The sequence below is a fragment of the Anoplopoma fimbria genome, chromosome 21 (genome assembly GCF_027596085.1).
Source record: "Anoplopoma fimbria isolate UVic2021 breed Golden Eagle Sablefish chromosome 21, Afim_UVic_2022, whole genome shotgun sequence".
NCBI classification, from domain to species: domain Eukaryota; kingdom Metazoa; phylum Chordata; class Actinopteri; order Perciformes; family Anoplopomatidae; genus Anoplopoma; species Anoplopoma fimbria.
This window is the reverse complement of record NC_072469.1, coordinates 11,857,508-11,883,403: the sequence shown is the minus strand read 5'-3', so window position 1 is coordinate 11,883,403 and position 25,896 is coordinate 11,857,508. Positions and strand designations below refer to the sequence as shown.

General features: G+C 42.1%; 1 protein-coding gene across 1 annotated transcript in view; it reads right to left on the bottom strand.

Annotated features, from left to right (window-relative positions):
* LOC129111102 (phospholipid phosphatase-related protein type 5-like) overlaps positions 1-25,606 on the bottom strand; it is an 84,775-nt gene extending 59,169 nt beyond the window's left edge. Inside the window, exons 1-2 of the mRNA XM_054623398.1 lie at positions 25,397-25,606; positions 2,707-2,839 (exon numbers count right to left, since the gene is read on the bottom strand). Of these exons, the coding sequence (XP_054479373.1) occupies positions 2,707-2,839; positions 25,397-25,600 (337 nt within the window). The 5' untranslated portion in view covers positions 25,601-25,606. The remainder of the gene's footprint in view (positions 1-2,706; positions 2,840-25,396) is intronic.
* Between the last annotated feature and the right edge of the window lie 290 nt (positions 25,607-25,896).

Sequence of the window (25,896 nt, the reverse complement as noted above, 5' to 3'; positions counted from 1 at the left end):
TCATTAAAAAATCCTACAAGAAGGAGGCTTTCACCAAATACTTATTTCCACCCCCATGCTTACCGTTTTTACCAATTAATTCATTAAAAATTCTATTTTTGATTTCCTGGATTCTTTCCCCCCATTCTGTCTCTCATAGTTGAAGTGTACCTATGATGAAAATTACAGGCGTCTCTCATCTTTTTAAGTGGGAGAACTTGCACAATTGGTGGCTGACTAAATACTTTTTTGCCCCACTGTATTTACCTGTAGTGCCTTTCATCAGTCTCCATTGTTTTGGTGTGTGTTGCTGAGTGTTGAAGATATCGGCCGTAGAGATGTCTGCCTTTCTCCAACATAATGGCACTTGGTGCCACTCAGCTTGTGTCTCTCATTTTATATGGGAACTATTTTATTTCAACCGTAGTTCCTACATGACACTGCTCCCCCAAAGGTCTGTGTATTTTCTTGAGTAAACGGGTCATTGGGTTTTTCAAATGTAGTTTATTTTGGCGCTTTGAGCATCACAACTTGAGTGCCATCTAGTTCCATTATATTGATAGAAGGAACACGTTCAGCAGCTCACACCTACTACAGCGGGTAAAATAAGTATTGAACACGTCACCATTTTTCTCAGTAAATATATTTCTAAAGGTGCTACAAACTATCTAGATTGATAAATAGGACTTTAGGGGAGAGGAAAAGGATGTCGTTTTGATTTTGGAATGAACTGTCCCTTTAACAATCCACTCTACAGTCTATGAGTGGAAATAACTTTTCCAGCTCCAAACTAGATAGCTTGACACTAGATTACTTTGTGTTGCAGTAGCCGTTCCCATAGCTGAAAACGTTTAAGACCTCTGATGTTTCACTTAAAATAATACAGACTACACAAAGAACCATTGATGCTTTGTTGGTCTGGATCAACATCAATTAAAACATCGTTTTATTTAACTATGTAACATGATACATATGTTCTTGATAATATATTATCATATTGTTAATATGCCCATCTCATGGAATATGTTGAAGGAGTGTAACTGCTAAACTAACCACATGAGTTTCCACTGTGGCTCTTTAAAGGCCACTCAGAAAACCTCTTATGATATCATATTGTTGTTATAAAACCCACAGTCACCATGACTACCATACCAAAAAGATGACATGTAGATCCTGGTGCTGTGTGGGAGGACTGATCCAAACAGCGGTTGATGTTTGTCAGACTTCTGCCAAAGAGCGTTTCTAATCATCCTCCTGCTCCTTCAGGCGTTCAAGTCAGATGATAAGACTGCTCAGATACTAGAAATAAAATCTGTCTGACCATACACCACATGCCATAAACTTCTGCAAAACCCAGTATAAGAATGTTTATTAATGTTATTTACCTAAGTTATGTGACACAGTCAGCTCGGTGGGAGAGTCTCTTGTGTTTTGCTTTCACCTTCGGTGCAGGTGTTTCACTGCGGACAGCACAGACAGACAACCACACTCACCACATCACTAGTGCCAGTGCCCTGTGGGCAAAAAGCCAATAAGAGTATTTTATTCATGGATCCGTGCGTAAATACTCAATGGAAGACAGCTTGTTCAGGTAACTCTGGCTTTATTTCTGGGCCTCCGGTGTGGCTGACGGATGTCAGGAACAAGACTTCCTTTTTCGGACGCTCTCACTGTCTACAGTGACTATGAGTTTATGTTCTCCATCTCTAGTTTCAAGTCTTATTAAATACAGCATGATGTTCATTTAGTAAATTATGATCAATTTAGAGTCAAATAGACCATGAAGTGAAGTATGCTTTAGGGCGGGGCTACTGTGATTGACAGGTCTCTACCAGATACGTATACTTTATCTCTACGTCACTCCTCCGCACTCCAAAGATGGTAACTTCTGTTCATTGGCTGCTAGAAAACAACATGGCGACGGCCTTATTCAAAGATGGCGTCGGCCTAACTGCAGAACTTGAGGCTTCATTACGACAGTCCACAAACCAATGGGTGACATCATGATGACTACATCCACTTCCTATATACAGTCTGTGAGTCAACCACAGCGAGCTCGAACGTGATTTGTCAGTAAAACAACTCATACCAGAACACTCTCAAATACCCAAATTTTGTCCGGCTGCCTAAAGGTTCTGTATATCCATGCAGAATCTGTTTATAGAGAACTCAGGAAAATACTGCACCTAAGCAACAAACACTGAAGAACAACTCTAAAGGGAGAGAACAATTCCCCTGAGACAGCGACAAGGCCAATAAGACTAAAGAAAGTGTTTTATATTTTATACACATTCATAAAGGAACAGCCTGGACGCTGGCTATTCTTTTTCTTAACACAATGCTGAGTTATTGAATTGTTAACTATATACATCGGATTGGTTTTAATAACTTCAATGTGCTTAAAGTGTGCACTGTGCAGCTCGATCTATGTAAATCAACTTGATCAGGGCATCCCTAGTTGGAGCACTTCTTTTCTGCTGAAACACAGGAGGTAAATACTTCTCTATTCAAGGGACGGGATACATACTGACAAAGAAAGCCTGTAGCTCATTTAGAGAGGCTCTCTGCACTGCAGGCGGAAAAGAACAGAAAAATAGTCCACCTCCCTTTCAGTTTTGGAGAGGTGGATCAGTTTCCTCCACCACAGTTATCACAAAAATGCATCAGGGCGGTAAAAACACCACACAGGTTTGGAGTAATTAAGAGCTGCATTAGCAGGAGGCTCACCGAGGAAGCGGAAGGTCCTGCGCACCAGCGGGTTGAGGTAACAGCAGTCCCCCGTGGCCACTGTCTTCTCTGAGCGGTCGAACTCTTTGGACGTGTACTGGACCAGGAACAGCACCGTCTCCGTTACTGTGATCTGGTAGAGAAGAAGGCCAGAGAGACAGAGAGAGAGAGAGAGAGAGAGAGAGAGAGAGAGAGAGACAGGAATGATAATTAAGGTGAGCCGTGTAACAGGTTGATCTGAGTCACAGTCGCCGTCATTGGCAGAGCCGTTTCCTCACACTCTGTTTTCTCTCAGTGGGCTCCATCTGTACAGACACAGCTGTGGAAGACACAGGGACATATGGGAGAGAGGAGGTGAGCTCACAGTGCTGTGAGAGAAGGAGCAGAGGTGTGTTTGTGTGAGTGTGTTTGTGTGGGGGGGGGGGGGGGGGGGGGTGTACACAGACGTTTTTTATTCAAATGGGATCTGGTCGGCAGTTCCATGTATTCTGATAAACAATAGAGCAACTGTACAGTTGATGCAAGTGGTGGATTTTATTTATGTTTTACAATGATATTATTTCTTAATTTTGTTATTATCCTAGATTTAGAACTGACACACAAAGGATTGTGTTTGGTGCTGGAAAGATGTAATGAGCCAATAACCCCAAAAAATTAAAACAGAGTTGCACATGCATTTTTTTTTTTTAAAGTGACAAGACACTTCATCATTTAGAAGAGTCCACAATTTTTGCAAGTAATGTAAACTAAATGACCATATATATTGTAAAACTTATTTTTTGAACAAGTGCCACAGCCATCATAAATCACAGTTAATAAATTAATAAAACCGTTTCCTGGTTTATCAGGGCTTTGGTTCAAGGATAAATCTGGTCTCACGTGCACACCCAATATCCTTAAACAGTTACCAAACAGGTGGAAAGTGTGCAGTTGTCGGGGACTATTTTTTTTAGGTGCTTTCTGGCAGCAGGACAGTGTGTGTGTATGTGGTGGAGTCAAAGTAAACTACAGTGTTTGATTTCTTGGTGATGAAGGATCATTTCACCGAGTGCAACAGTGAAACAACTCAGTAAAGGTTAGAGAACGGTTGAACAGGAACAGAAATGGACTGTTTAAGCATTGGTAAAGCATTTTAACAAATAACTTATGACAGTTCCTTTGGAGGACAGTCTCACATGACTGTAGAACTCAATCCCTTCTCTTTTTTTGTCTTTCTGGCCAAACTGCTACCGTGGTGCAACACTTATAAAGTTAAAGTTTACGTTGGAATAAATTCTGCAAAATAAACTTTGGCAAATGTCCATGTTCAGTCCAGTAGAATTATTATCTGTGTAAGCTTTTACACCATCTTTTGTATGCATCTGTGGTACCCAAAATCGCTGCAATGTCAATATGTGACAGCTGCTGCACTTTGTTGCCAACAGCTCCACAGCTTGCCAGCCTCATCGCACCAGCCACAGTTCTCCATCACACTGCAGCCACCAGTGACCTCAGACATGATAGCAACCAGTACATTTAAACTGCATGACATCAGCCAAAGTCCTGTGTCTCCAGAACAGCCACCAACACTCACACATGTTCCCTTCATCAAAGTGACTACCTATAATATTTATATGGAGCAGCCCTGGGATTACATATGTGTGCATGTTACATTAATAAAAAGTTAGTCCTAATTATATTAAACAATGTTATAAAAGGAAACAACTGTAGTGTCTCAAATCTAAAAGTTAACGCATTTTAGAAATAAACTGTTCACATACATGAGAAGCAAAATAAAAAAACGTATGGAAATTACAAATGTCCTCTTTAAGCCTCCCAACCATATCATCGCAATAAGTCTTCTCCAATACAGCATGATGTTCATTTAGTAAATTATGGTTAATTTAGAGTCAAACAGACCATAAAGCAGAGTATGCTTTAGGGCGGCTCACTGTGAGTGAAAAGGATGCTACATCACTCCTCCACAGTCAAAATTTGTTCACTTCCTGTTCACTGGTTGCAAAAAACCAAGATGACGTCGTCCAAGATACCGAACTCGATGTTACTAAACTGTGGTCCACGATCAAATGGGTGACATCACGACTACTACTTCCCATTCTTACATAAAGTCAATGTCCCAAACAAACTGCTAGCTATACAATTTAGCTCCCTCAAATGCAACACCCTTTGGTTTGAGTAATTTAAAATGATGGTGGTCATACAATCAGAAACCATGTGTAAAAACAAGCTGCTCTGAAGTCAATTCAGGGATGTATGCCACATATACAGGTTCTGGGGTGGATCATTAGAACCACCTCGTGCTAGGTGACCTTCCCCGTCCACAGTTACTGCAGGGTCAATCTCGCTTTCCACTACTGCTGTATCCTCACTATGGCTGACAACGAACGCTACTTGTTCTGTTGTTGGCTGCCAGAACCAAGAGAAAAGTCTTCATGTAGTCCCATCATCTGAGGACCTGAAGAGCCAATGGATTAATCCGTTGCTGCTAATTCCTGCTTGAAGCTGTTTATTATTTTGCTATTTATTATTTCAGTTGAGTTAAATATAACTTTTTTTGTGTTTAATATATAATCTTCTAATTTAGCTAAAAAAGATTTTTTTCCCTTCAGTAAAAAACAAAAAACAAAGAAACGAACAAAAAGAACCTCAATAGACTTAAAGACTACTCTGATGTGATTTGTGTGTGCAAAAAAAATAAAACACACTATAAAGTTTTAAATTCTGCTAACCAAGCTCTGATTGGCTTGGTTGTTTTTTGTTTCCCTCAAATCACTGAGGTCTGGATCCTGGCTATATTTGTTAATGCTGTAATTCAATCCCATTTCTTAAAGGTGAAATCTAATACAATGTCATAAGGTGAATGCACAAAACAAGTGCCAAAAACGTTCTACTGTATTCCTGCAGAGTGAACCATTTGATAAAATCACCTGATATTCAATGACTTTCTGAAAGAGGGAATCAGACTGAATATCCCTGAACACAACTACATCCATCCAGGAACTGCACAACCACAGGGAACCCTGATTTGTTCCAACTGAATATTGCATTACATATAGCGAAAACGAGGACTTTCACACATGCTGAGAGAGCAGCACAACATTAAAGGAAGAAGAAGAAAAAGAAAAACTCCTTGGAATGCCAACAGAAAGCAACCTTCAAATATTATTTGCACTTAACGCAGCAGGCCTGCAGACGGCCTCATTTCAAACTAAATGAAAATCTATAAACTGACGGGGAACAGCGAGAGTGAATGACTGTTTGTTTTTTTCGGTCTTGTTTCGCCACCGTGCCGAGAGGGGGCAGGGTTGAAGCAGCAGAGCGGCCCCGAATCAAAAAATAATATTAAAAAGAGGTCTGGGTTGATTCTGAGGACAAACACACTGCAGCCGGATGAGGCTGCATCAACCTCACGTGTGCAGAGCTTCTGCCACTCCGACAGTGATGAAATAACATAACTTAATAATAACATCCTCACTTATGTAACACGCTGGTGTGCCCAAGATAAATTGGAACATGGTTACATAAGTGGGAAAGAAAACAAAGGCAAAATAACAGGCATGCAGTAAGAAAAAAGATGCTAAACTGGAAAAGGCTAAACTTTTGTAAAAGAATGAGAATGGGCAGTTGGAACAGTAACGCTACGGCACCAAGCGCGAGTACAAACTAATTCTTTAGGTGCCATAACCACGGTCTAATTTTGAGTTGTCATTGGTCCAGTGTGTAGGATATGCATTCATGTTGAAAACATTGGGGGGGGGTTTTTTTCTCATGAAATGGCAGGTGTGGTGCATTTACCAAGCCTTGGAAATAAAGGGTTAGACAGCATATCATCAGCTCATGGGGAGAGTTGATAATCCCAGTGAAGCTGTGTCAGCGGGCCGTTTCCTAACAGCTCTCTGCAGAGGCGGAGCCACACAGGCCTTCTTCACAGCGGTGAGGCAGCGATGGCCGGACTGTGGGGCTGGGTTGACACTGCTGGCTGAAGCTCATGGTGTTCTCAGTAAGCCGCCATGACCAGAGGCCCACAATAGGACACCATAAACACTACTGTGGCTGCTTGTCTCCCCCCCACATGTCTCCTGAGCCCACAGTTGTGCTTCCAGCGCTTGGCCGATTTCACACTCGCTGATGGATTAATCTTTCATTCACAGGTTTGCCCTCACTGGGATTTGGACCAACAACCTCCTGACCTTGCCCTGTCTGAATGTTTCCGCCTGGTTGAACACCAAGACGCATGAGGTCATGTTATTGAGTACAGCGGGTTGAGTCTTGTGTGCGACTGTGCACACACGCCACTCAGTGTGTTTGTGTGTGTGTGGAGATGATGGGCACTGAGGCCCCCCGAGCTGAAACCCACAGAGCTGCCACGCACTCAGACGCTGCCATGGTGATTTATTTGGGTCGACTGGTGAGGGGGGCGGACGAGGTAGAGGAGAGGAAAACTGAAACCAAAAAAAACTGGACTGAACTTGCAAATAAACAGGTTTTTTTTCTACTTCTTTTTGCAAATATCTTTAATTTCATGTTGAGAAAATGCATCAATTTAGGGGAATCCTCCAAAAGGGTGTGTATTTTTGAAGGAAAGTCTGAACAACAGCATTTATATCATCACATGACACACTGAGACATGAGAACGAAAGTTTTCGCAAAGTTTTTTTTGTTTGTTTAGTAGTTTTTTTTGTTTGTTTAGTAGTTTTTGCATGGATTAGCCCTTTAGAGATCCCGGCATCAAGGGACAGATTCATTTCCTAGAAAGTCCCCCACTTCACCCACTTACTGTTTCCTGTGTTTGCAACTGTTAGTTATCAGTAACTAGTTTATGGTGACCTAACTTTAAGACTGCAAAAATGGTCTGACAGACTATTAATCGGTTGCAATATTCCAGATTATTACCGCATCAGGTCATTTTTTTATTCTCATGTTATTCCAAAGGTCTGTAGTTTCATTTTTAAGGACTGAAACACAACGGTGAGGTAGCTTCTGTACAATGGGCCAATGTGTTTGGGATTGGAGCTGCCACACAGTCAGAAACACAGCCTCTGATTGGTCAAGAAATCAGGACAGTTTTCGAAGACCTCTTCTCAGATGGATCTATTTGACAAACCGTCTTGCCGGATAAAAAGCAATAAATAAATCGAGATCTTTTTTGAAAACACAGGTGATCTGAAGTGATCAAGTCTGTTGGCAGTTCAGCCTGACAAACCTGTCGGCACTGACAGCGGCTGTTTTAAACTACCTGCTTCTCGTGCAGACTACATCCACTCGTGTTTTTTTACATAAAATTGCACAATGAATCATGATTTCCCCAACACTTGGCATATTTCTGACAGTAGTTAATATTTGGAGAGTACGTGATGTGCATTACGCCAGCGAGAGAAAGCAGTTGCCCTTAAATGCAGACAGCAGAGATCTTGCTACTGGAAGCTGAAACTGTCATTCAGCTGAGCTATAAACAGACCTGATCAGGACATGAAGTATGTGGATGTTAGATATTAACAGGGCTCTAGATCGCCAGCTCTAAACCAGAACAGCCTCTCTGAGTCTCTTCAGTGTGATAAAGTGATGCCATGACAAGGTGCTTGCAGTCCATCATCTCTCTGCACTGTGTGAGTATGTGTAGACATGCAATCTGGTTTCTATCTGTTAGAGTTTTTTTAGCATTCTCCTCTGATGTAAAGGTTCAGTCATAAAATATGAAGGATCATAACCAAAGATGCTCACACAATATTTGGTGTCTGGGGCCAACTTCCCCAAGAAAGACTTTGACTGTGCTTGGTTTACGGATGCTCCGTTACCGATACTGAAATCTGATATCATGTTTATCTACTATATACATTACATACAGGAATTTCAATTCCTGTTTAAGGTTTGACCCATTTCCTGTTGCATTGAAAACATTTTATTTAGAATTTCCTGGTGTACAATTTATTATTCTAATAATAAATATCAATTAAAATAATCTATTTCCTTATTTTTTACATTTAGTATATGCTGTAAAAGTTTTTACAGTGAAAAATGAAATTATATTATTTATTTTTTTCTAATTAAAGTTAATGTTTAAATGTACTGACTAAATGTAAGTGAAGGTTTAATTAAGTGGTAACGCAGTTGAATCACTTCAACTTTATTATATTAATTAAACACACAACACTTCTACAGGTCAAGGGACATCATCATTGCCACATGGAGCTGCAGAGGGAATTCCAATTCCTGACTGTTCAGGTTGCCTGATGTGTTTATATTTCTTCTCTTCCAACTTATGATCTTATGATCATTATTTGTCAAGGCTGCAATGAGACCTTGTATACAAAGAGTGACAACTGGTGGAAAAGTAACAAAAGAGGCATCTTCTGCTTTTATATTAAGGGAAACTTACTGTGTGGTTGCTATGGTTACCCTCACTTTCTTTTTTAATGAGGAATCGATAAAACACACGGAGGAGGACACAAGCTCAACACATCTCCGTTTTTACTGCTTTCCACTCTCAAATGTATCAGGCAAAAACTCCCCCGAGTCAATGTGCACGTGTTGTCATAGCAACCAAATGATCTTGCATGGACATATATATATCATCTATACTTCCAAGAGCACTTAGAATAATTATTTTTTTACAGTTCATGGTCATCACATAGATTTTTTTAGTTCATCCTTTGATTTAATGCTAAAATGAAACATCTATGATAACACTGTTATATGGTTATGCAGGAAAGTACTGTGCTTGTTAATTGAATATATCTTCTTTTGGGGTTTACTTGCGCAACAAAAGTACTTGGTTAGGTTTAGGAAAAGGGCGGTCTTTATTTCTTTTTTTTCTTCTTTTACTATTATTTTATTGGCCATAAATCCTTTAGTATAGAGAGGATAGATGGACTGGAAGGGGCAGAGAGAGAGGGACGACATGCAAAGAGAGTCTTCACTTCTGTTTGTGGGCCTTAACGGACCCCATTGGACAAATTTGATCCAACGTACCAGTTTGGGTGGACCCCTGGATTGCCATGGGTATTTTGCACACTTGTTAGAATAACTAATAACTGGCATTAGCAAAGTACTTTAACAAAAGTAAGGTAAATCAGTCAACGTTGACTTCACACAGGACACGAACAGCTGTCTCCTGGGTGAAAGTCCCGTGTTTATTTGAACCATCCAACCTCCACCTCCTATCCATACTTTCTCTAAATACAACATCATTTGCCCTGACCTTCTGATAATAACTCGGCTGAGTTTATATTGGAGTTAGTTGAAGCCTGCTGTGTCTCAGAGAGAAGCTAAAGCGCATCTCTGTGCATCGGTATCAGACGCCAAGGGCCACTGACCAGGCGTCAACATTTGGCGAGTTGGGGGTTAGTTGGGCGGCTGTGGCTCAGTGGAGAGCAGGGTCGTCCTCCAATCAGAGGATCGGCGGTTCGATCCCTGGCTCCGGCAGTCCATGTCGATGTGTCCTTGGGCAAGACACTTAACCCTGAGTTGCTCCCGAAGGCTGTGCCATCGGTGTATGAATGGGTGTGAATGGGTGAATGATTAGTAATGTAAAAGCGCTTTGAGTGGTCGGAAGACTAGAAAAGCGCTATACAAGTACAGTCCATTTACCATTTACAGGTTGACTTCACAGGTTGACAGCACCTTGTTGTTCTTGTGCGTCCTGTATTAATGCCATACTGTGAGACATTTCAATGCTTTTATCACAAAAGTAACAACAAATTAAAGCAATTTGTAAAGCAAGTATCTCAGGAAAATCTTGGGAAATGAAGGGGAAATTCCATATGCCATCATCATTTAAATGCCACTTGAGGTCACAGCAGTTCCTGTAAAGTTACCATTATCCTAAGAATAGGATAATGCTAGTCTGTGCTTTTATTATTGGCCTCAGATACTAGTGTTTGTCATGCACTTTAAAAGCCACAAAGCATTGCCTGTGATGACAATGAGAATGGCAAAAAATGGCGGAAGGGCCATCTGATTTCCAAAAGGCATGAGCAGCACTGTGACAGCCACGGGCCATTCGTCCCACTTTCTCATCGACTATAACACAAGCTGACAGGGCCATGGTGACAATGTGCTGCTTGTTTAGTCCTTTAACTAGCTCTCTCTCTCTCTCTCTCTCTCTCTCTCTCTCTCTCTACCTCATTGTGTAGCTATTCCCCGGTGGCTAAGTCAAAATGACAGTCAGGGTGACCCGTGCTGCTTATTTACTCAACTGTTCCTCTGGTCAGGGGTGAGGGGTCCTCTCATCCTCTAACTCCATCCCTCTTCCCGAGACTCTTATTAATTTAATTTCACACCAATCTATGTAAGGACACTAATCTATCACCATCAGCATTGCAAGGCGGAGCGCAGCCAACAGGAAAAGACACTGACATTGAACCAATATTTGAGCAAGGCTTTGCCGGTGAGATTGCCCGCCTCTAGATGCCGTTTTCACGCTGACGCTCATTGTGTCGATATGTCTCCATTTACAAGTTAATTGGACCTGCAGTGGCAACAAGATTCAAAAGGAAAGTGAGACATGGACTTACATCTGAAAGGCAGAAGAGACCTTTAAACAGGCTGATACAAAGAGACTCTGGGGACGGAGGGGAGCAGAGTATTTCATTTCCATGAATGAAAGCACCTCTCCACAGTCAAAAGTGATACATGACAGTCATTTTGGAAAAGCTATGAACCAGCAACGCAAACCAAGCAGCAACCACCACAGTTGAAGGTTTAGCCGATGTCTAAAGTGCCTTAAGATGCAGTTTCTACAATAATAATAGACTATTTGGAAAGCCTGATGGCTAATTCCATAATATGCTTTTGCTAGATTGATAGGGAAAATTCAACTACATTTGGTTGTATGCCTTGTTGCTTCATCTAAACCTGCCCTGAACAAAAGCAACTCAATATGTCATGAGGGAAAGTTAATTAGTATGTTCCACTATCTCCTCTGCCATATTGAGATCCATGGCTGGATTCTTAAGAGAGGTTCACTGGCCTTTTACAAATAAGGAGGATAATGTGCGGAGTGCGTGATTATAATGCAGATGTTAGAGTGGCGTGTGCCTCTCTTAGCTCTCAGCTAAGCATTTATCTCTCCCCCTTGCCTCCCACTCTACCCCTCATTGCTTTTTTAAGCACAGCACCATGCAGCAGTATTGTAGAACCCCCTACAGCTAATGTGTGGACTGGACTGCTAATTACAGTGGTGAACAGAGAGGGGGCAGTTCAAATATGTGAGGTCTTAAATTAACAAAGGCAGTTGGAATTGAAGGCTCAGAAGACTTGACCACAGCCCCACATCTGGGCCGATGGGAGAGCATTGCGAGAATGCTATGCTAATCAAATGTGCCATGACAGATCATTTTAAGTTAAGTGGTATGGTAGTCTAAGCCATGTTTCAAATAGTCATCAAATGGCCTGGGTATACACATTTTAAATCAGGAACTTTGACTGTAGAATGTCATGACTTAACGCAATGACACACTTCTTAGGGAACTGGTTTCCTGAAATACTGGCTTAGAATGTCTTAATCCTCTTTCTTCAATTGCAATTTGTAACTCAAACTGTGATACTGTTTGAGGACAAACCAAAATGTGTCCATACCATGGAGTGTAATAAAAAAGGACCAAGTTTTTTCCAAGGTTTGTCTCAGATCAAATAAAGGCTGCTCGACCGCTCTGATTTTTGGGGCTGCAACCTGACAGGTAGAACTAACAGTGTTGTATTTTAGACCACCTAAGCCGAGACCAAGTCATTATCAAGAGTGAATTTCTTTCAAACATTTTCTCTCCTTGTCAGTGTTGGTTTCCTCCCACAGATCAAAGTTATTTAAAGGGTAGCTCAACTGAAACCAAAGTAAGACACTTCCCCTGACCCCCATAACAAAACATCAAACTTTAACAAAGTTTGTTTGCCCTGTGCCAACCCCGTTGGTTCCTTTTTTCTCTGACCAAGCATGTTCATGGTTCTGCACGCTCCCTGTTTACAGCCAACCTCAAGGACTGCATGGGTCACTTGGAGAGGATCTATGTCTAAACCTTATAGCCTCACCACTGGGGTCCATCAGGATTTGGTTCTGGGTCCCCTCCCCTCCATCACCACTGAAGTCTGCGGTGTCCCCGACTCAGACTGCAAGCCCCCTAGGTGTGCGCAGGATTCGCTGCGAACATCGCTGCGACAACCTGCTACTACAGATTCATCTTCATAACATCAGGAGGGTAAGTCCGTTTCTCTTTCAGGAGGCGGTGCTGGTTCTGGTCCCGGCTGTTGGCTCTTCGCGCCTACGTTATTGGATCTTCCTCCTGGCTGGTGTGCCAGAACGTGCAAGTTGTTCGCTGCTGCTGGCTGGCTGAGGGCTACCAAACGGAATTTCGTTGTATCACTACAATGACAATAAAAACCTCTTTCCCTTTCTCTTTCTCTTTAATCCGATCTCTGCAGCTCATTCAGAATGCAGCATCCTGGCTGGTCTTCAACCTACCAAAGTTCTCCCACAATACCCTGCTCTTCTGCACCGGCTCCCAGTGGTCGCTCAAATCTGATATAAGAGACTTGTACTTGCCTATCATGCTGTGAATGGCTCAGGCCCATTCTTCATCCAGGACATGGACAAACCGTAGACATTACATTACATTACATTACATTACAGTCATTTAGCAGACGCTTTTATCCAAAGCGACTTACAATCAGTAGTATATTACATATCATTCATCCATTCACACACTGATGACAGGCTACCATGCAAGGTGCCACCATCAGACTCTAACTAACATTCATGCAACATCCAGTCCACACCGATGGCAAGCCTTCGGGAGCAACTTGGGGTTAAGTGTCTTGCCCAAGGACACATCGACTGCCGAAGCCGGGTATCGAACCACCAATCCTCTGATTGGAGAACTACCTTGCTCTCCACTACGCCACAGCCCAGCGCGTCCACTTTGCTCTACCACTGCCGCCCTGAATGCTACTTCCTCAATACTTAGAGGACCAAGTTGCTGCTCTACAAAGTCTTGACTGCCCCTTGATATCAGGACAGCAAAACTCTAGACATTTTTAACACAGATGGTTGAATGCACTCATTTAAGTTGTTTTGGATAAACGCGTCAGATACAGTTCCCCTAACTTTTACAATAAGTGCTTTTTTAACCCAAACCTGAACTTTCCCTAAACCTAACAAAGCCTTTTTTACGCCTTAACCTGTAAGTAATAGTGAATTAAAGTAATGACTAGCTGAGCAGAGAATGAGGATGCTCTCTCTATGTGTGTGTTCTGATCAGAGCTTCTCCTTGCTTTGTAGACATAGCTCTTTGAATGTTAGTGCTAGCTACCAGCTCAGCTGCCGCCATGGTGAGAGCCGTTGAGAGGCAATGTAAATGCCCATTCTCCTTCGGTTGTGTTACAAACTGTATTTTTTCATTTAGTTACGAAAACTTTGTTTCATAATCCCAGGGTCAAGGTTTTCCACTTCTCAAACTCATTTTTGTCATTACAGCCAGAGACATTAATGCAACTCTGACAAATCACCAATAAACTAATTTGGTAAAACAATTGTAAAAACTTATTTCTTTTATTCTCTGTTTTACCCTTCAAAAAGCAAACTGTGTGTTCCTAAATCCACAGGCAGCAGATTAAATAACAAGATATTTCAGACTGTAATCAAGTGACTGATACCATAATAAGGCCTCAGTGGTTTTTTTGTGTGTTTTTTTCAGGACAAGGGATATTATCTGCTGTGATAATTGCCTATTTATTAAGGGAATATTCTTCTGTAAACACTTTCAAATCAATTCAGCCAACTCATTATGGAGAGTACTGTCCCAATTCAGTTAAAGCTTTCCAAGTGAGTTTCTTTATTTATTTATTATATAGTCAATCCAATAGTAGACAGCTATTTCATCTGAAGTTTAAAAACAAATCCACTCAAAGACTTTATTCGATTTTATTCAGTGCATTTCCATGCAGTGTGAATCAGTCTTGCTCTGTCTCTGCTTTATGGTTTCTCTCGCCTTGCCTGTCTATTTATACTGCAGCGGGTGATTTCCTTTGCGTTCGTCAGTGACCTTAAACACTTAGTCACAACATGACCTGTCTCACAGCTGCCTTCAATTCTTGGCAATTCCAGTATCTGTGGGTGGAGAGGTGAGTATCTCTGCCTCTTCTACTAAACATTACTCCTGTCTAGTTGTTTCATGTCGGCCTCTTTTCTGAAAGACTAACACCAAAAGCTGAGGTGTATCACAGATGGTTTAGAGCAGTGGTTCTCAACCTCTTTTCAGTGATGTACCCCCTGTGAAATATGTTTTCAGCCAAGTACCCCCTAACCAGCGCAAAGCATTTTAGGTTGAAAAAAAGATGTAATACACAGTGCTGTGCCATTAGTGTCTGATTTATTAAACACTGAAAATTGCATTGTTGCATTGAATTCAGTTGATGAACTTACACTTTTTTACACATTTTCTGTACAAACGTTGGACATGTTGAACTGACTGCTTGTCCTTTTTCATTTTGTCTCTTTTGTCATGCTCCCACCTGTTAACTTGACAAGTAAGCAACCAGAGTTATTCTATCTTGGCGGTGAAGATGCAGTGTAGGTGACCTTCTGACGCACACAGCAACAACGTAGCGGCCGATGTATCCGTCAGGCTCTCGATCTCAGCACACAGAATGTCATCAACGAAACCAAATAAACTACTGAAAGGACCATGATATAAGGAGGGTCTTCACAATAACAGCAAGTAATTGTGTTGCCCCTTTGAGTCGTGATCTGCTGTTTTCGCTGTACACTGACCACAAATGGTAGGCAGATATGAGCGAGGGCCTCGGAACACCTTTCTTGGCCAAGAGTGCTACATGTGACACAGATGGCTCTCTGTGTTCGATGTTGACCTGGATGCGTTGCGCATGTGGGACGGGTTTGTATTTCTTTTTACTATTGCAACATAAAGATTTGTAGGCAAAGACACAGGGCACTTCAACGAGAGAGACAGTAGCAACTCGAGAAAGAGGTCCAAAGAGGGCAAGAAGACTAGAGATCCGCAAGAGATGTTTGGAGGGCTCAAAGTTACCCTTCACAAACATGGACAAGCCCATTATTGAGCCCTATAGTTATAATAGTTATTCTGTTTGTATATATAATATTTCAGTTATTGTCGATTCTTTACTGTTTTTTATTGCTTATTTGCTTATTTATAATACTTGTTTTGTTTGTCTCTTGTTTGTACTATACCCTATGCTGCTGTAAATCCTGTAAATTTCCCCGCTGCATGACTAATAAAGGATTATCTTATCTAATCTTATTTTATCTTATCTTATCTTATGTGTGGTGCTAGAGAGGTAGAGTGTTTGCTTCTTTTTTTGGACCTTTGCCAATCACATGCCTGATGACATATATGAGAGGTGGTCAATAGGATGTAACAGCCTAGGAGATATTAGACCAGAGTATATTAAAGCCTACCAAAGGTACAGAGGATGATCCTGGAAAGAGACCTGAGAACTATCCTAGTTAATACTCAACTGTTTTAGTTGCTTTGCCAAAATATGCCAATTAAAAAATATATATATATAAAAAACATTCGTAAATTGGCAGCCATGATGACGATGATCTGATCCCAATTATTTATTGAATTTTTTGACAATTGCAGTCTTATATTTTGACTCATTCAGATAAAGACTTTATGATTCTGAAGTCATGCAAGAGTTTTCCCTGCTATTTGGAGAAAGGTACGACCACCCAAGTGCTCTTAAATCACTCGTACAAAGAAACATTCATATGATGGTTCTTGTATGAGGCGTATTGTCTCAGTCTCTCTATACGGTCAATGGTTGTGTTTTTAAACCATATCATGAGTTTTCAGAGAGGTGTAGCTCTCAGTAGCTGGATGCAGCAGGCTGAGGCTTTCTGCCAAACTCTCTGTTGTGCAGATACACATCCATCTTCATGGCACTTTTATTGTTATAAAGAAAATAGTTTAGTGAGAACAGTGAGAGCCAATGTTCTGTGGCACACTTCAATCTTTGCTTTTTGGTCTTCACAGAGTGGAGCTGAGGAACTATACGGACACCCTGTAGTCCTCTACACCACTCACACCTTGGATGATGCGGGTAATTGGGAATTTATGGATCGGTTTGTTTGTCTCTTATTACCTCATTTTTCCTGGAAGCTGCTGACTCAGTTATTAAGAGCACCAGGGGAATAATGCATGTTACAATTTGCTAGAGTGAAGTACACCGGAGGTGAGCGCCATTTATTTACATCTTTTAACTGTGAGCCGTCCTGCAGGATGCCTGTTTTAATCATAAATGTGCTTGTTCCTAACCTGGCCACGGGCAAAAAACCAGCAGCACTGGCTCTTTTATTATTATATAGCTATTAAGCATTTTTCTATGACGTGTTTATTATTTTATAGCAAGCTGATTATTCCAAATGTTATTATGAATAGAAAATTATAGGCCTACAGTTGAGTGAAAAGCTGTGTTAAAATGTATTTTGATCAATCATATTCCAGACTGACAGCAAAGATCAGCAGATCTAGTGATTATTTGTGAAGAATGTAAATGATTTCAACAACTTAAATACCCGCTCATAATTTATAAGCATCAGGGCTCTCTAAAGTTGGAAACCATGGAAACAGCTGCTGAAATGCATAGTAAACTAGCCTTAAACTAAATCACACTGTGGGTCTTTTTAATCCGATGGTTGGTGTGGTGGCAAATGTCACATGACCTCCTGTAACATTGTCTTAACCGGAAGTTAAACTTGACTCCACCTGCTGATTCTATGTTTCTCCTACTGTACTTACATGTTGCGCCCAGCGATGCCTAGTTGCACCTGGTTTGCTCCAACGCTTGTGGTAACTGAAATTGAAATAGCTAGTGCAGTGCCCCTTTCAAGGCGCGGCCGTTGGGAGTGCGTGCGGATTGCTGCCCAGAATTGGCTAAATGGGGGTCTCCTGGTATGCTGCTTACAGCATTGTCTTGAGGTCGCCTATTTAGAGCACAGGCTGTTGGAACAAGGTAATTGCTTGGTCCCCGGTATTGCTGTTTGCAGTATTGTCGTTTGGAATTGGCCGCATGCTTGGCTCCTGGTATTGCTGCCTAAAGCGTTGTCTTTGGGCGTAACTGTTGGGAACTTGTGGTTGATTGCTCAGCTCCCAGTATTGCTGCTTGCAGTGTTTTCAGGGGGCGTGGCCTTTTGGAACGGGGCCAATTGGAATAAAGCAAGGAAGCCAGATTCTTGGCTTTAAAGTTAGATTTGCTGGTCATGCCAATTTGTGTTTGTGCCTGGAGATTTTGCTTATGTTTGCATCTGTACCCTATTTCTGAAAACAGAGCGTATAGGTATGGAGTTAAAAAATAGTGGATGAAACTAACTCCTGGAAACTAAAGAATGATTCACATTTACATTAAAGTCTTATGTAGACTAGGAGGAAGGGAGAAGAGTCTATCTACAGCACAAAACCCATCCTGGAGAACCCTGGACATGATTTATGTGTGACTAAGTCTGGTTGAGTCCATCAGTCATTACATTACATTACATTACATTCATTTAGCAGACGCTTTTATCCAAAGCGACTTACAGGAAGTGTATTCAACATAGGTATTCAAGAGAACTACTAGTCACCAGAAGTCATAAGTGCATCTCCTTTCTTAAACAAGCATCCTAAAGCATAAGCCAGAGCAAAAGTATAGTGCAGAGGCAAATTACTACGAAAACAATAATTGCAACAGACTAATACGAATATAATAAGTGCTACAAACTACTACGAATAGGATAAGTGCAGTAAACAAATACGAATTCAATAAGTGCAGCGAACTGATACGAATACAGTAAGTGCAACAACTAATACGAATGCAATAAGTGCTACGAGGAAGGCTCAGGGTAGTACTTCTTGAAGAGGTGAGTTTTCAGCCTGCGCCTAAAGATGGGCAGCGACTCTGCTGTCCTGACGTCGGTGGGGAGTTCATTCCACCACTGAGGGGCCAGGACAGAAAAAAGCTGTGACCGGGTGGATCGGCCGCAGGGACCTCTGAGCGACGGGGCAACCAATCGCCCCGAGGCAGCAGAGCGAAGTGGTCGGGCGGGGGTGTAGGGCTTGACCAAGGCCTGGAGATAGGAAGGAGCTGTTCCTTTCACTGCCCTGTAGGCTAGCACCAGAGTCTTAAACTGGATGCGAGCTCTTACAGGGAGCCAGTGTAGAGAACGGAGAAGGGAAGTTGTGTGAGAGAACTTGGGGCGATTGAACACCAGACGTGCTGCAGCTTTCTGGACAAGCTCCAGGGGTCTGATGGCCGACGCCGGGCTCCGATATGACAAGCTCCCCAGGTTCAATGGGACTGCAAGTAGTGAGTTGCAGTAGTCCAGGCGGGAGATGACCAGAGCCTGGATGAGCACCTGCGCCGTCTCGTCAGTGAGGAAGGGGCGAATCCTCCTGATGTTGTAGAGGAGGAATCTGCAGGAGCGTGTGACCGATGCAATGTTTGCTGAGAACGACAGTTGGTCGTCCAGGGTCACACCCAGATTCCTCACAGTCCGAGTTGGCGTCACTACGGCATCATCAATGGTGATGGACAGGTCTCGGTGCGGGCAGCCCTTCCCCGGGAGGAACAGTAGCTCGGTTTTGTCCAGGTTGAGCTTCAGGTGGTGTGTCGCCATCCACTTCGAGATGTCAGCCAAGCACGCAGCAATGCGTGCCTCCACTTGGGTGTCACCGGGAGGAAATGACAAGACCAGCTGGGTGTCATCGGCATAACAATGGTAAGAGAAGTCATGCGAGCGAATAACAGAACCCAGAGATGTTGTGGAGAGATGTTGTGTAGAGCGAGTCATCAGAACAAAATTTCTCTTGAAGCAGGAGCATGTTACATCACACACAGCAGTGTTAACCAAAATGTTCTATTCTCTCTTGGAGAAACCCTTCCATATAAACTGACTGGCCTGACTTCAAACAGCAGACGTTTAAATTAATCAACCAGTCTGTGCTAGGACAACTGCCGAGTGACTCCTAACAAGTCGACTGGGTTTCCCACTCAACCTTCACAATGTGTCGTTTCATGTCTTCTCTCTAAAGTAGCTCGACCTCAGTTGGGAATGCTACTGCTTACATAGAATATTTAATGATTTTCAAGCTGCCGATCATGTGTATCACTCATTTACATGTGGATTCTGAAAGCAAATACGCAGACTGATAAGGGCCTTCTGAGCCAAGGGGAACATGCAGCAACAAAGAAGAGTCAACTCTAAAAAAAAAAAAAAGGCTTGTAATGACACTTGGGGCTAAAATGGTGACATCCATGTTGAGAGTGAAGTTGTAGTGAAACAGTACAAAATCTGAGGATGCATATAAAAGATATCGTTGCTGCACCAGGTGGCTTGTCAGGTTTTGTACTCGGCTCAGAATTTTGCATCAAAGCTATTAGTGATGTGAATTTGTGACAGTTGCAACACTTTTTCAATAAAAGGTTCCAATAGAGTCGCACAGCCAGAGGACCAACTACCAGGACCGTGCTGACCCAGAGCAGGGTCCGGAACCGTCTTGGTTCGGACCATGGAGCCTGCCCGTTGTTGTACGATTAGTGTGCAGTTCGAATATGTCCCTTCCACACGACTTGATTGGTTGATGCCTTTATTCGCGGTGCGAAAGCTCTGGAAAATTGACAATGTTCGGAAAGAATTCAATGGCTTTTTCTCTGCGTAACATTCACATTCTGTGTGAAAGTACTCATGGTAAAAAAAACAGTTCCAAAAGATATAAGAAGCCCAATGTTGTCGACTCTTTTCCAATGAAAGTAACTAGTGACACTCACTCCAAAGGTTGCTTAATCTAACTAGAAAGTTACCAAAACAGCAACACTGACAGACAGACCTGTTTGAAAGACTGAAAAAAGATCGTAGTGAGAAAAAAGTAGTGAGCCATTCTGTGACAACTGCCGTCACGTGCATGAAAGTCCCATTCACTACATAAAAGGCACACTACCTCCAGCATTGGCACTAAACAAGGACTGAAATTGCCAATACAGATGTAATTCCTCGGGCTACTGGGAAAGACAATAGATAGACGGAATTGAACTGCATTGCTTGTTAAATAGCAGAGATTACAGCTATAAAGTTGGATTGATGACATCAGGAGACAATATTGGTGGATATCGTTGGGAAAAATCATTTTAAGACCGGTAAGTTTCTGCTGCAAGAGTCTGCATGAAAACTGTCTCTAAAACCATGAGAGAGGCACAGAGCCGTCCAAGAGGCCAACAGTGCTAATTCAACAAATCACATTCTTATTGAATTGATGTCTTGGTGTGAATGACAGAACAACAAGTGCTACCAGAGTTTTCAAGGGCCTTCTGTTCACAGACAGACACATGGCTTTAGTAGAGAACTGTCCCACTGAAACCTGTCGACAGTGAGGTCTGTGGCTTATACCAGGGAACTGGGACATTTTTGCTATTTATTGATGAGAACAAAACACGGTTTCACAAAACTGAATCCAACTACAAATGTCAAAGCTGTTTTCTTAACACTGTACCACCCGCCATAAGCGGAGCAAATCACCGGTCATTGGATATTTCTTGCCAAAATGTAGCTTGAGAGTTTTAGTTAACCCTCTGAATGCCAAAACCCGCCAGCGGGATGGAAAAGCATGTCTCCTCTAACAATCACCAAAACTACACCATTTATCATAGCCAGAAGCTGGGGAAATAATAATCATAATAATCTTCAGATTTTCTTCTTTAGTCTTTGAACACGTTATGCGTGACCTTCAGAAAAGGTAACAGAAACTAAGCTTAAAATTGTGATATTTCATCAAAAACATTTAATCCTACATGTCTCATTGAAAATCTCGCCCCGAATAAACCATTTGAAATAACCAGATTCTGTTAAAAAAACGTTAAGTTCTGAGCTCCTCAGTTCAACTAGGAAGCCATGATTGACTCGGCTGAGATCAACAGTATACTTTTTTTTTCTAGTTTTTGTAAAATAAGTTATCAAAGAAATTCAACTTGCAGTTTTTTTCCTTTTTATTATTTATGGCATTGATTGAGTTCTCTCTATCTAGCCATGGTTGTGCTGTTTCTATAGAGGTGCAGGACTTCAATATTGCAGTGAAAATCAAGGCCACAGATAGCTAAATGTGACAGGAGCAAAATAAATCCCCAGAATTGCTTGCTGACCGGAGAGTTAACGTCTTCCTTATTGTTCGTTTGAATACAGGCTTTATCAAAGAACCAGTTGTTCAACCGGAAGAGTTCCAATGCAATCAACTGTCAGTCACAGAACAAATGAGTAGGATGAGAGGTGGATGGGAGGTGGATATATGACATACAACAAATGCCCTGAGGCCAGAAACCATCAGGGTAATTTCCAGTTATGCGCTGTAAACACTCGGCTACCAAGGCGTTCAACAACTTTCTTTCGAACCAAATGGCATTTCCTGTTTTATTCTTGAAACGTTGGGTCACATTTTACAGTATGATTCGACCTTTAAACTGCCGTTATATCTCGTAAACTGCTCATCAAAATTTCTCATTGTTTATTTTCATTATCATTGTATAAATGAAATAAAGAAAACATCTGCCTCTGGCTGCAGTTTTGCAGCTCTGTGTTCATGCCAGGCCGCTCTGCACCAATTTCACCATTCAAACAGCAAATATGATTTCCTGAAGAAGCGTCAAGCTGTTGTTGTCATACTTCCCTGTACTCAGCTGTTTCAGGGCAATTATTAATTAGCATGTCCTTTGATTTATATTCTACTTCAGCCGGCAATTTAGCTCTCTACGCTGGTGCACATGCATGAGCCAAAACAGCAGAGAGACATCCACACAGTCTGATTAGACACAACATTTTAACAAGATGTAACAATGTTCTGTTATCTTCTTCTGATTTTTCTCTGGAAAACAAAAGAAAAGGTGTCTCTAATGCTTGCACGGAAGCCGCTCCAAGACCCTGTCAGTCTGAATGAGAACATCTTGACTTAATTACATCAAAAAGTCGTTCGCAGTGTAAATGCAGAATGCCGTCAAAGAGAAACTCCCGGGGCAGCAGAGGAGACAGAAGCAAACTTATGCTGCTAAATCTGCTTAAATGGAATATTGCATGCTTTGAGACTGTGTGCAGTGAGACTTGCCAGGGTGCTGTGTGTGTGTGTGTGTGTGTGTGTGTGTGTGTGTGTGTGTGTGTGTGTGTGTGTGTGTGTGTGTGTGTGTGTGTGTGTGTGTGTAGACAGGCAGCCATGCGAGCAGCTGAACCAGACACAGAGGCGTACAGACAGTCCTACATGCACAGAGGAGCAGGGTCACTGCGTGTGAACGCTCAGCCTGCACTGTCGGGCTTCAGACCAGCCACTGCAGGAGAAATCACTGCTCGTAACATTCAAGGTGCACTGGATTTTTTAAAGTTCATCCCACAATCTCGTAAGGATCGTAATTCAGCGAGGAGTTTTTATGATGAAGTGTTAAATCTGAACCTGTCGTTTTGCGATTAGAATGCAAAGGTCAATAAAAGGAATATTTATGCAATCACATCAGGGAGTATTCAAAACAAGTCATGTTGGATTGCTCCGCTTTAAAGAGATCAAATCAATACTGACAAAGCTTTCACATTTGATCTTTTTTATACTGAGCTATGACACTGCAAAGTAAATCTCTATGCCATTTAAATGTGATCTGAGAAACACATCATGGAACATGATGCAAAGGTGAGCTTTGATCTACGGGAAAGCGCTGTCTTAGAGCTGCACTAGTCGACATTTATATATTTTTTAAAAAGCTTGAATGAGTGGAAACTGTGAAAGATGTGGCTCATCTTTAAGCTTCAGACTCGGCTCTCATCGTCATTATTTTCTAGCAGCAGCAGTCAGCTCCGACAAAGACACTGCACACTGTTCTAAGTTAGAGACTAGCTGCTCAACACAGCGGAGCATCAGCAGCCACCACCACCTTCTCCAGGAGGTGGTGGAGACCAAAAACAGAGCTTAAAGAGAGTGAATACCGGACTAACATTCATCAGGTGACGCAAACACAACTACAATTGAATGCTGATGTTGCTCCATGTCTGCTGCATGTATAAATTGGCAACTGTTTGCATTCACCACATCAACTTGACCAATGGGCTTCTAGCATGTTAATGTTGTGTTTAACACATTTACATTAGCATTGGGTGCAAATATAGAAACCTTGAAACCACGGCTCCTGACTGCTACAAAAATGGTTGCATTTGTGATGATTTTTTTTTTATAGTGATTGAATTTCAAGTAGTGCATGAGGTTCATTATTAACGGACTCATATAACGTGCAAGTGCCTGGGTTTTACGTGCACAGCATTTGAGATTAATTAAACGTCATTCTCGTGTTCGTAGCAGCGTAGCACTGTACAAACAATGCGTTTAGCTAATACTACATTCTATAGCTGATTATTTAAAAAAACAAATTGAGGAGAGAAGAGGGAGGGAGAGATGATAAAACATTCCGAACGCCACTGAAGATGAAAGTGCAGGCAGCGAGAGACCGACTGAGCCAGTGTCACTGATTAATACCATTCTGGACTGTAAAAAAAAAAAGAAAAAAAGGGTGCAACAAAGCTGAGACCGGCTGAGAAATAGGAAAAAGTTAGTCTGGAAGCCCTGTTAACCTTTACAGCTTGTTACGCCCCCAAGTGGCCAACAAAATCAATGAATGTAATGTAAACCATCATGACAGTAATCAATCAGGATCAATATTCCTTCAGAGACAGCAGCTACAGGTAGTTACTGTCTGCTGACCAATGGCAAATATACCACGTGGCAAAACTGACACCAAAGTCACAACTCATCTACATGTATGGAGGCTGAATCATGGCAGAGTTACTCAGTACAACATTCCCCCAGAGAAAACTGCTAATAGGTCATCAGATTGAGCATTCATCATCCCTGTTGGAGCATTTTGAAGAGTTTGAATAAATATAGACACACAGAAGCTTTCACATTTCATCTCGTGCACTTCTCTAATGGAAGCCTGCCTGTAAGTATATGCCGTTTAAATTTCATCTTGTCATTTTTTTAAATCCAAAATAAGATGCTATCCTAATGAGAAGAAAATATATATCAGAAGAACTCAGGGTAATATTTAGTCTGATGACAGTAAATAACTCAGGCAGGTTTCACATAAGACATTATGTGACATTTTAGGTTCTTGACAGCTGCATGATATTGAGGAGCGGACATCAAGTTAAAGTCAGCAGTCTGTGCCCTGAGGAAAAACAGGTTTGAGTTTATTTTATTAATACTATAATCCTGAGTAGTACCTGACAAATATTTAATATTTTTTGCTAATGAATTGGTTTGTACAAAAGTCAGAGCATTGTAAAAATGTGTCATCACGAGATCCCAGAAGCCAACGTGAGATCTATAAATATATAACAGTCCACAAGCAAAAGATCTTCAGTCTACAGTTTATCAAGCAGAGAGAGAGAGAGAGAGAGAGAGAGAGCATTGGAGACACTGCACCCAGAGAATGTCATGACGATGACCTTACAAATGAATCAGTTATTCAAACTGTTTGACATATCGACTAAATCAACTGAGCACTATGATCATTATGTGATAAAAGACAAGGGATGAAGAAAATAGCAGAATTCATTTCTCCCCCCCCCCATCTATGATTGAAATGAGATGCATGTTGGTCCGTCGGTGTAACCTGCAGCCTCTGTCTGACTGGATGAAGTTGTCTGATGGAGGAGTGCACTCACCAGCAGCGTGGGCAGCCCGGCCACCAGGGCGTAGAGCAGGACGGGCGGCACGGCGCTGCTGTCCTCCGGTCCCAGGTAGGGCTTGGTGTACGCCGTGTCGTAGCAGAAAAAGCCCTGCACGTGCACGCTGAAGGTGTCGGTGTACTCGAAGTAGTAGGCCAGCATGACGGTCCCGGCCATGATCACCAGCTGGAAGTACAGCATGATGCAGACAGAGAGCGAGAGACATTTAATTAGAACAGAAAGCCTTTCTCTCTCTCTCTCTCTCTCTCTCTCTCTCTCTCTCTCCCCCTCCCCTCTCTCTCCCCCCCTACCCAGCCTCCTCTTCCTCCCCGGTGCTGCCGACTCCCGTTGACCCGCTCATGACGGCTCGGCTGCACGCGATATGAGCCGCTCTCTGTGATCGTGGCGGAGGCTCGTTCACCCTGGCTTCCTCCGCTCGCTGCTTCTGCAACTACAGACTGTGTGTGTGTGTGTGTGTGTGTGTGTGTGTGTGTGAG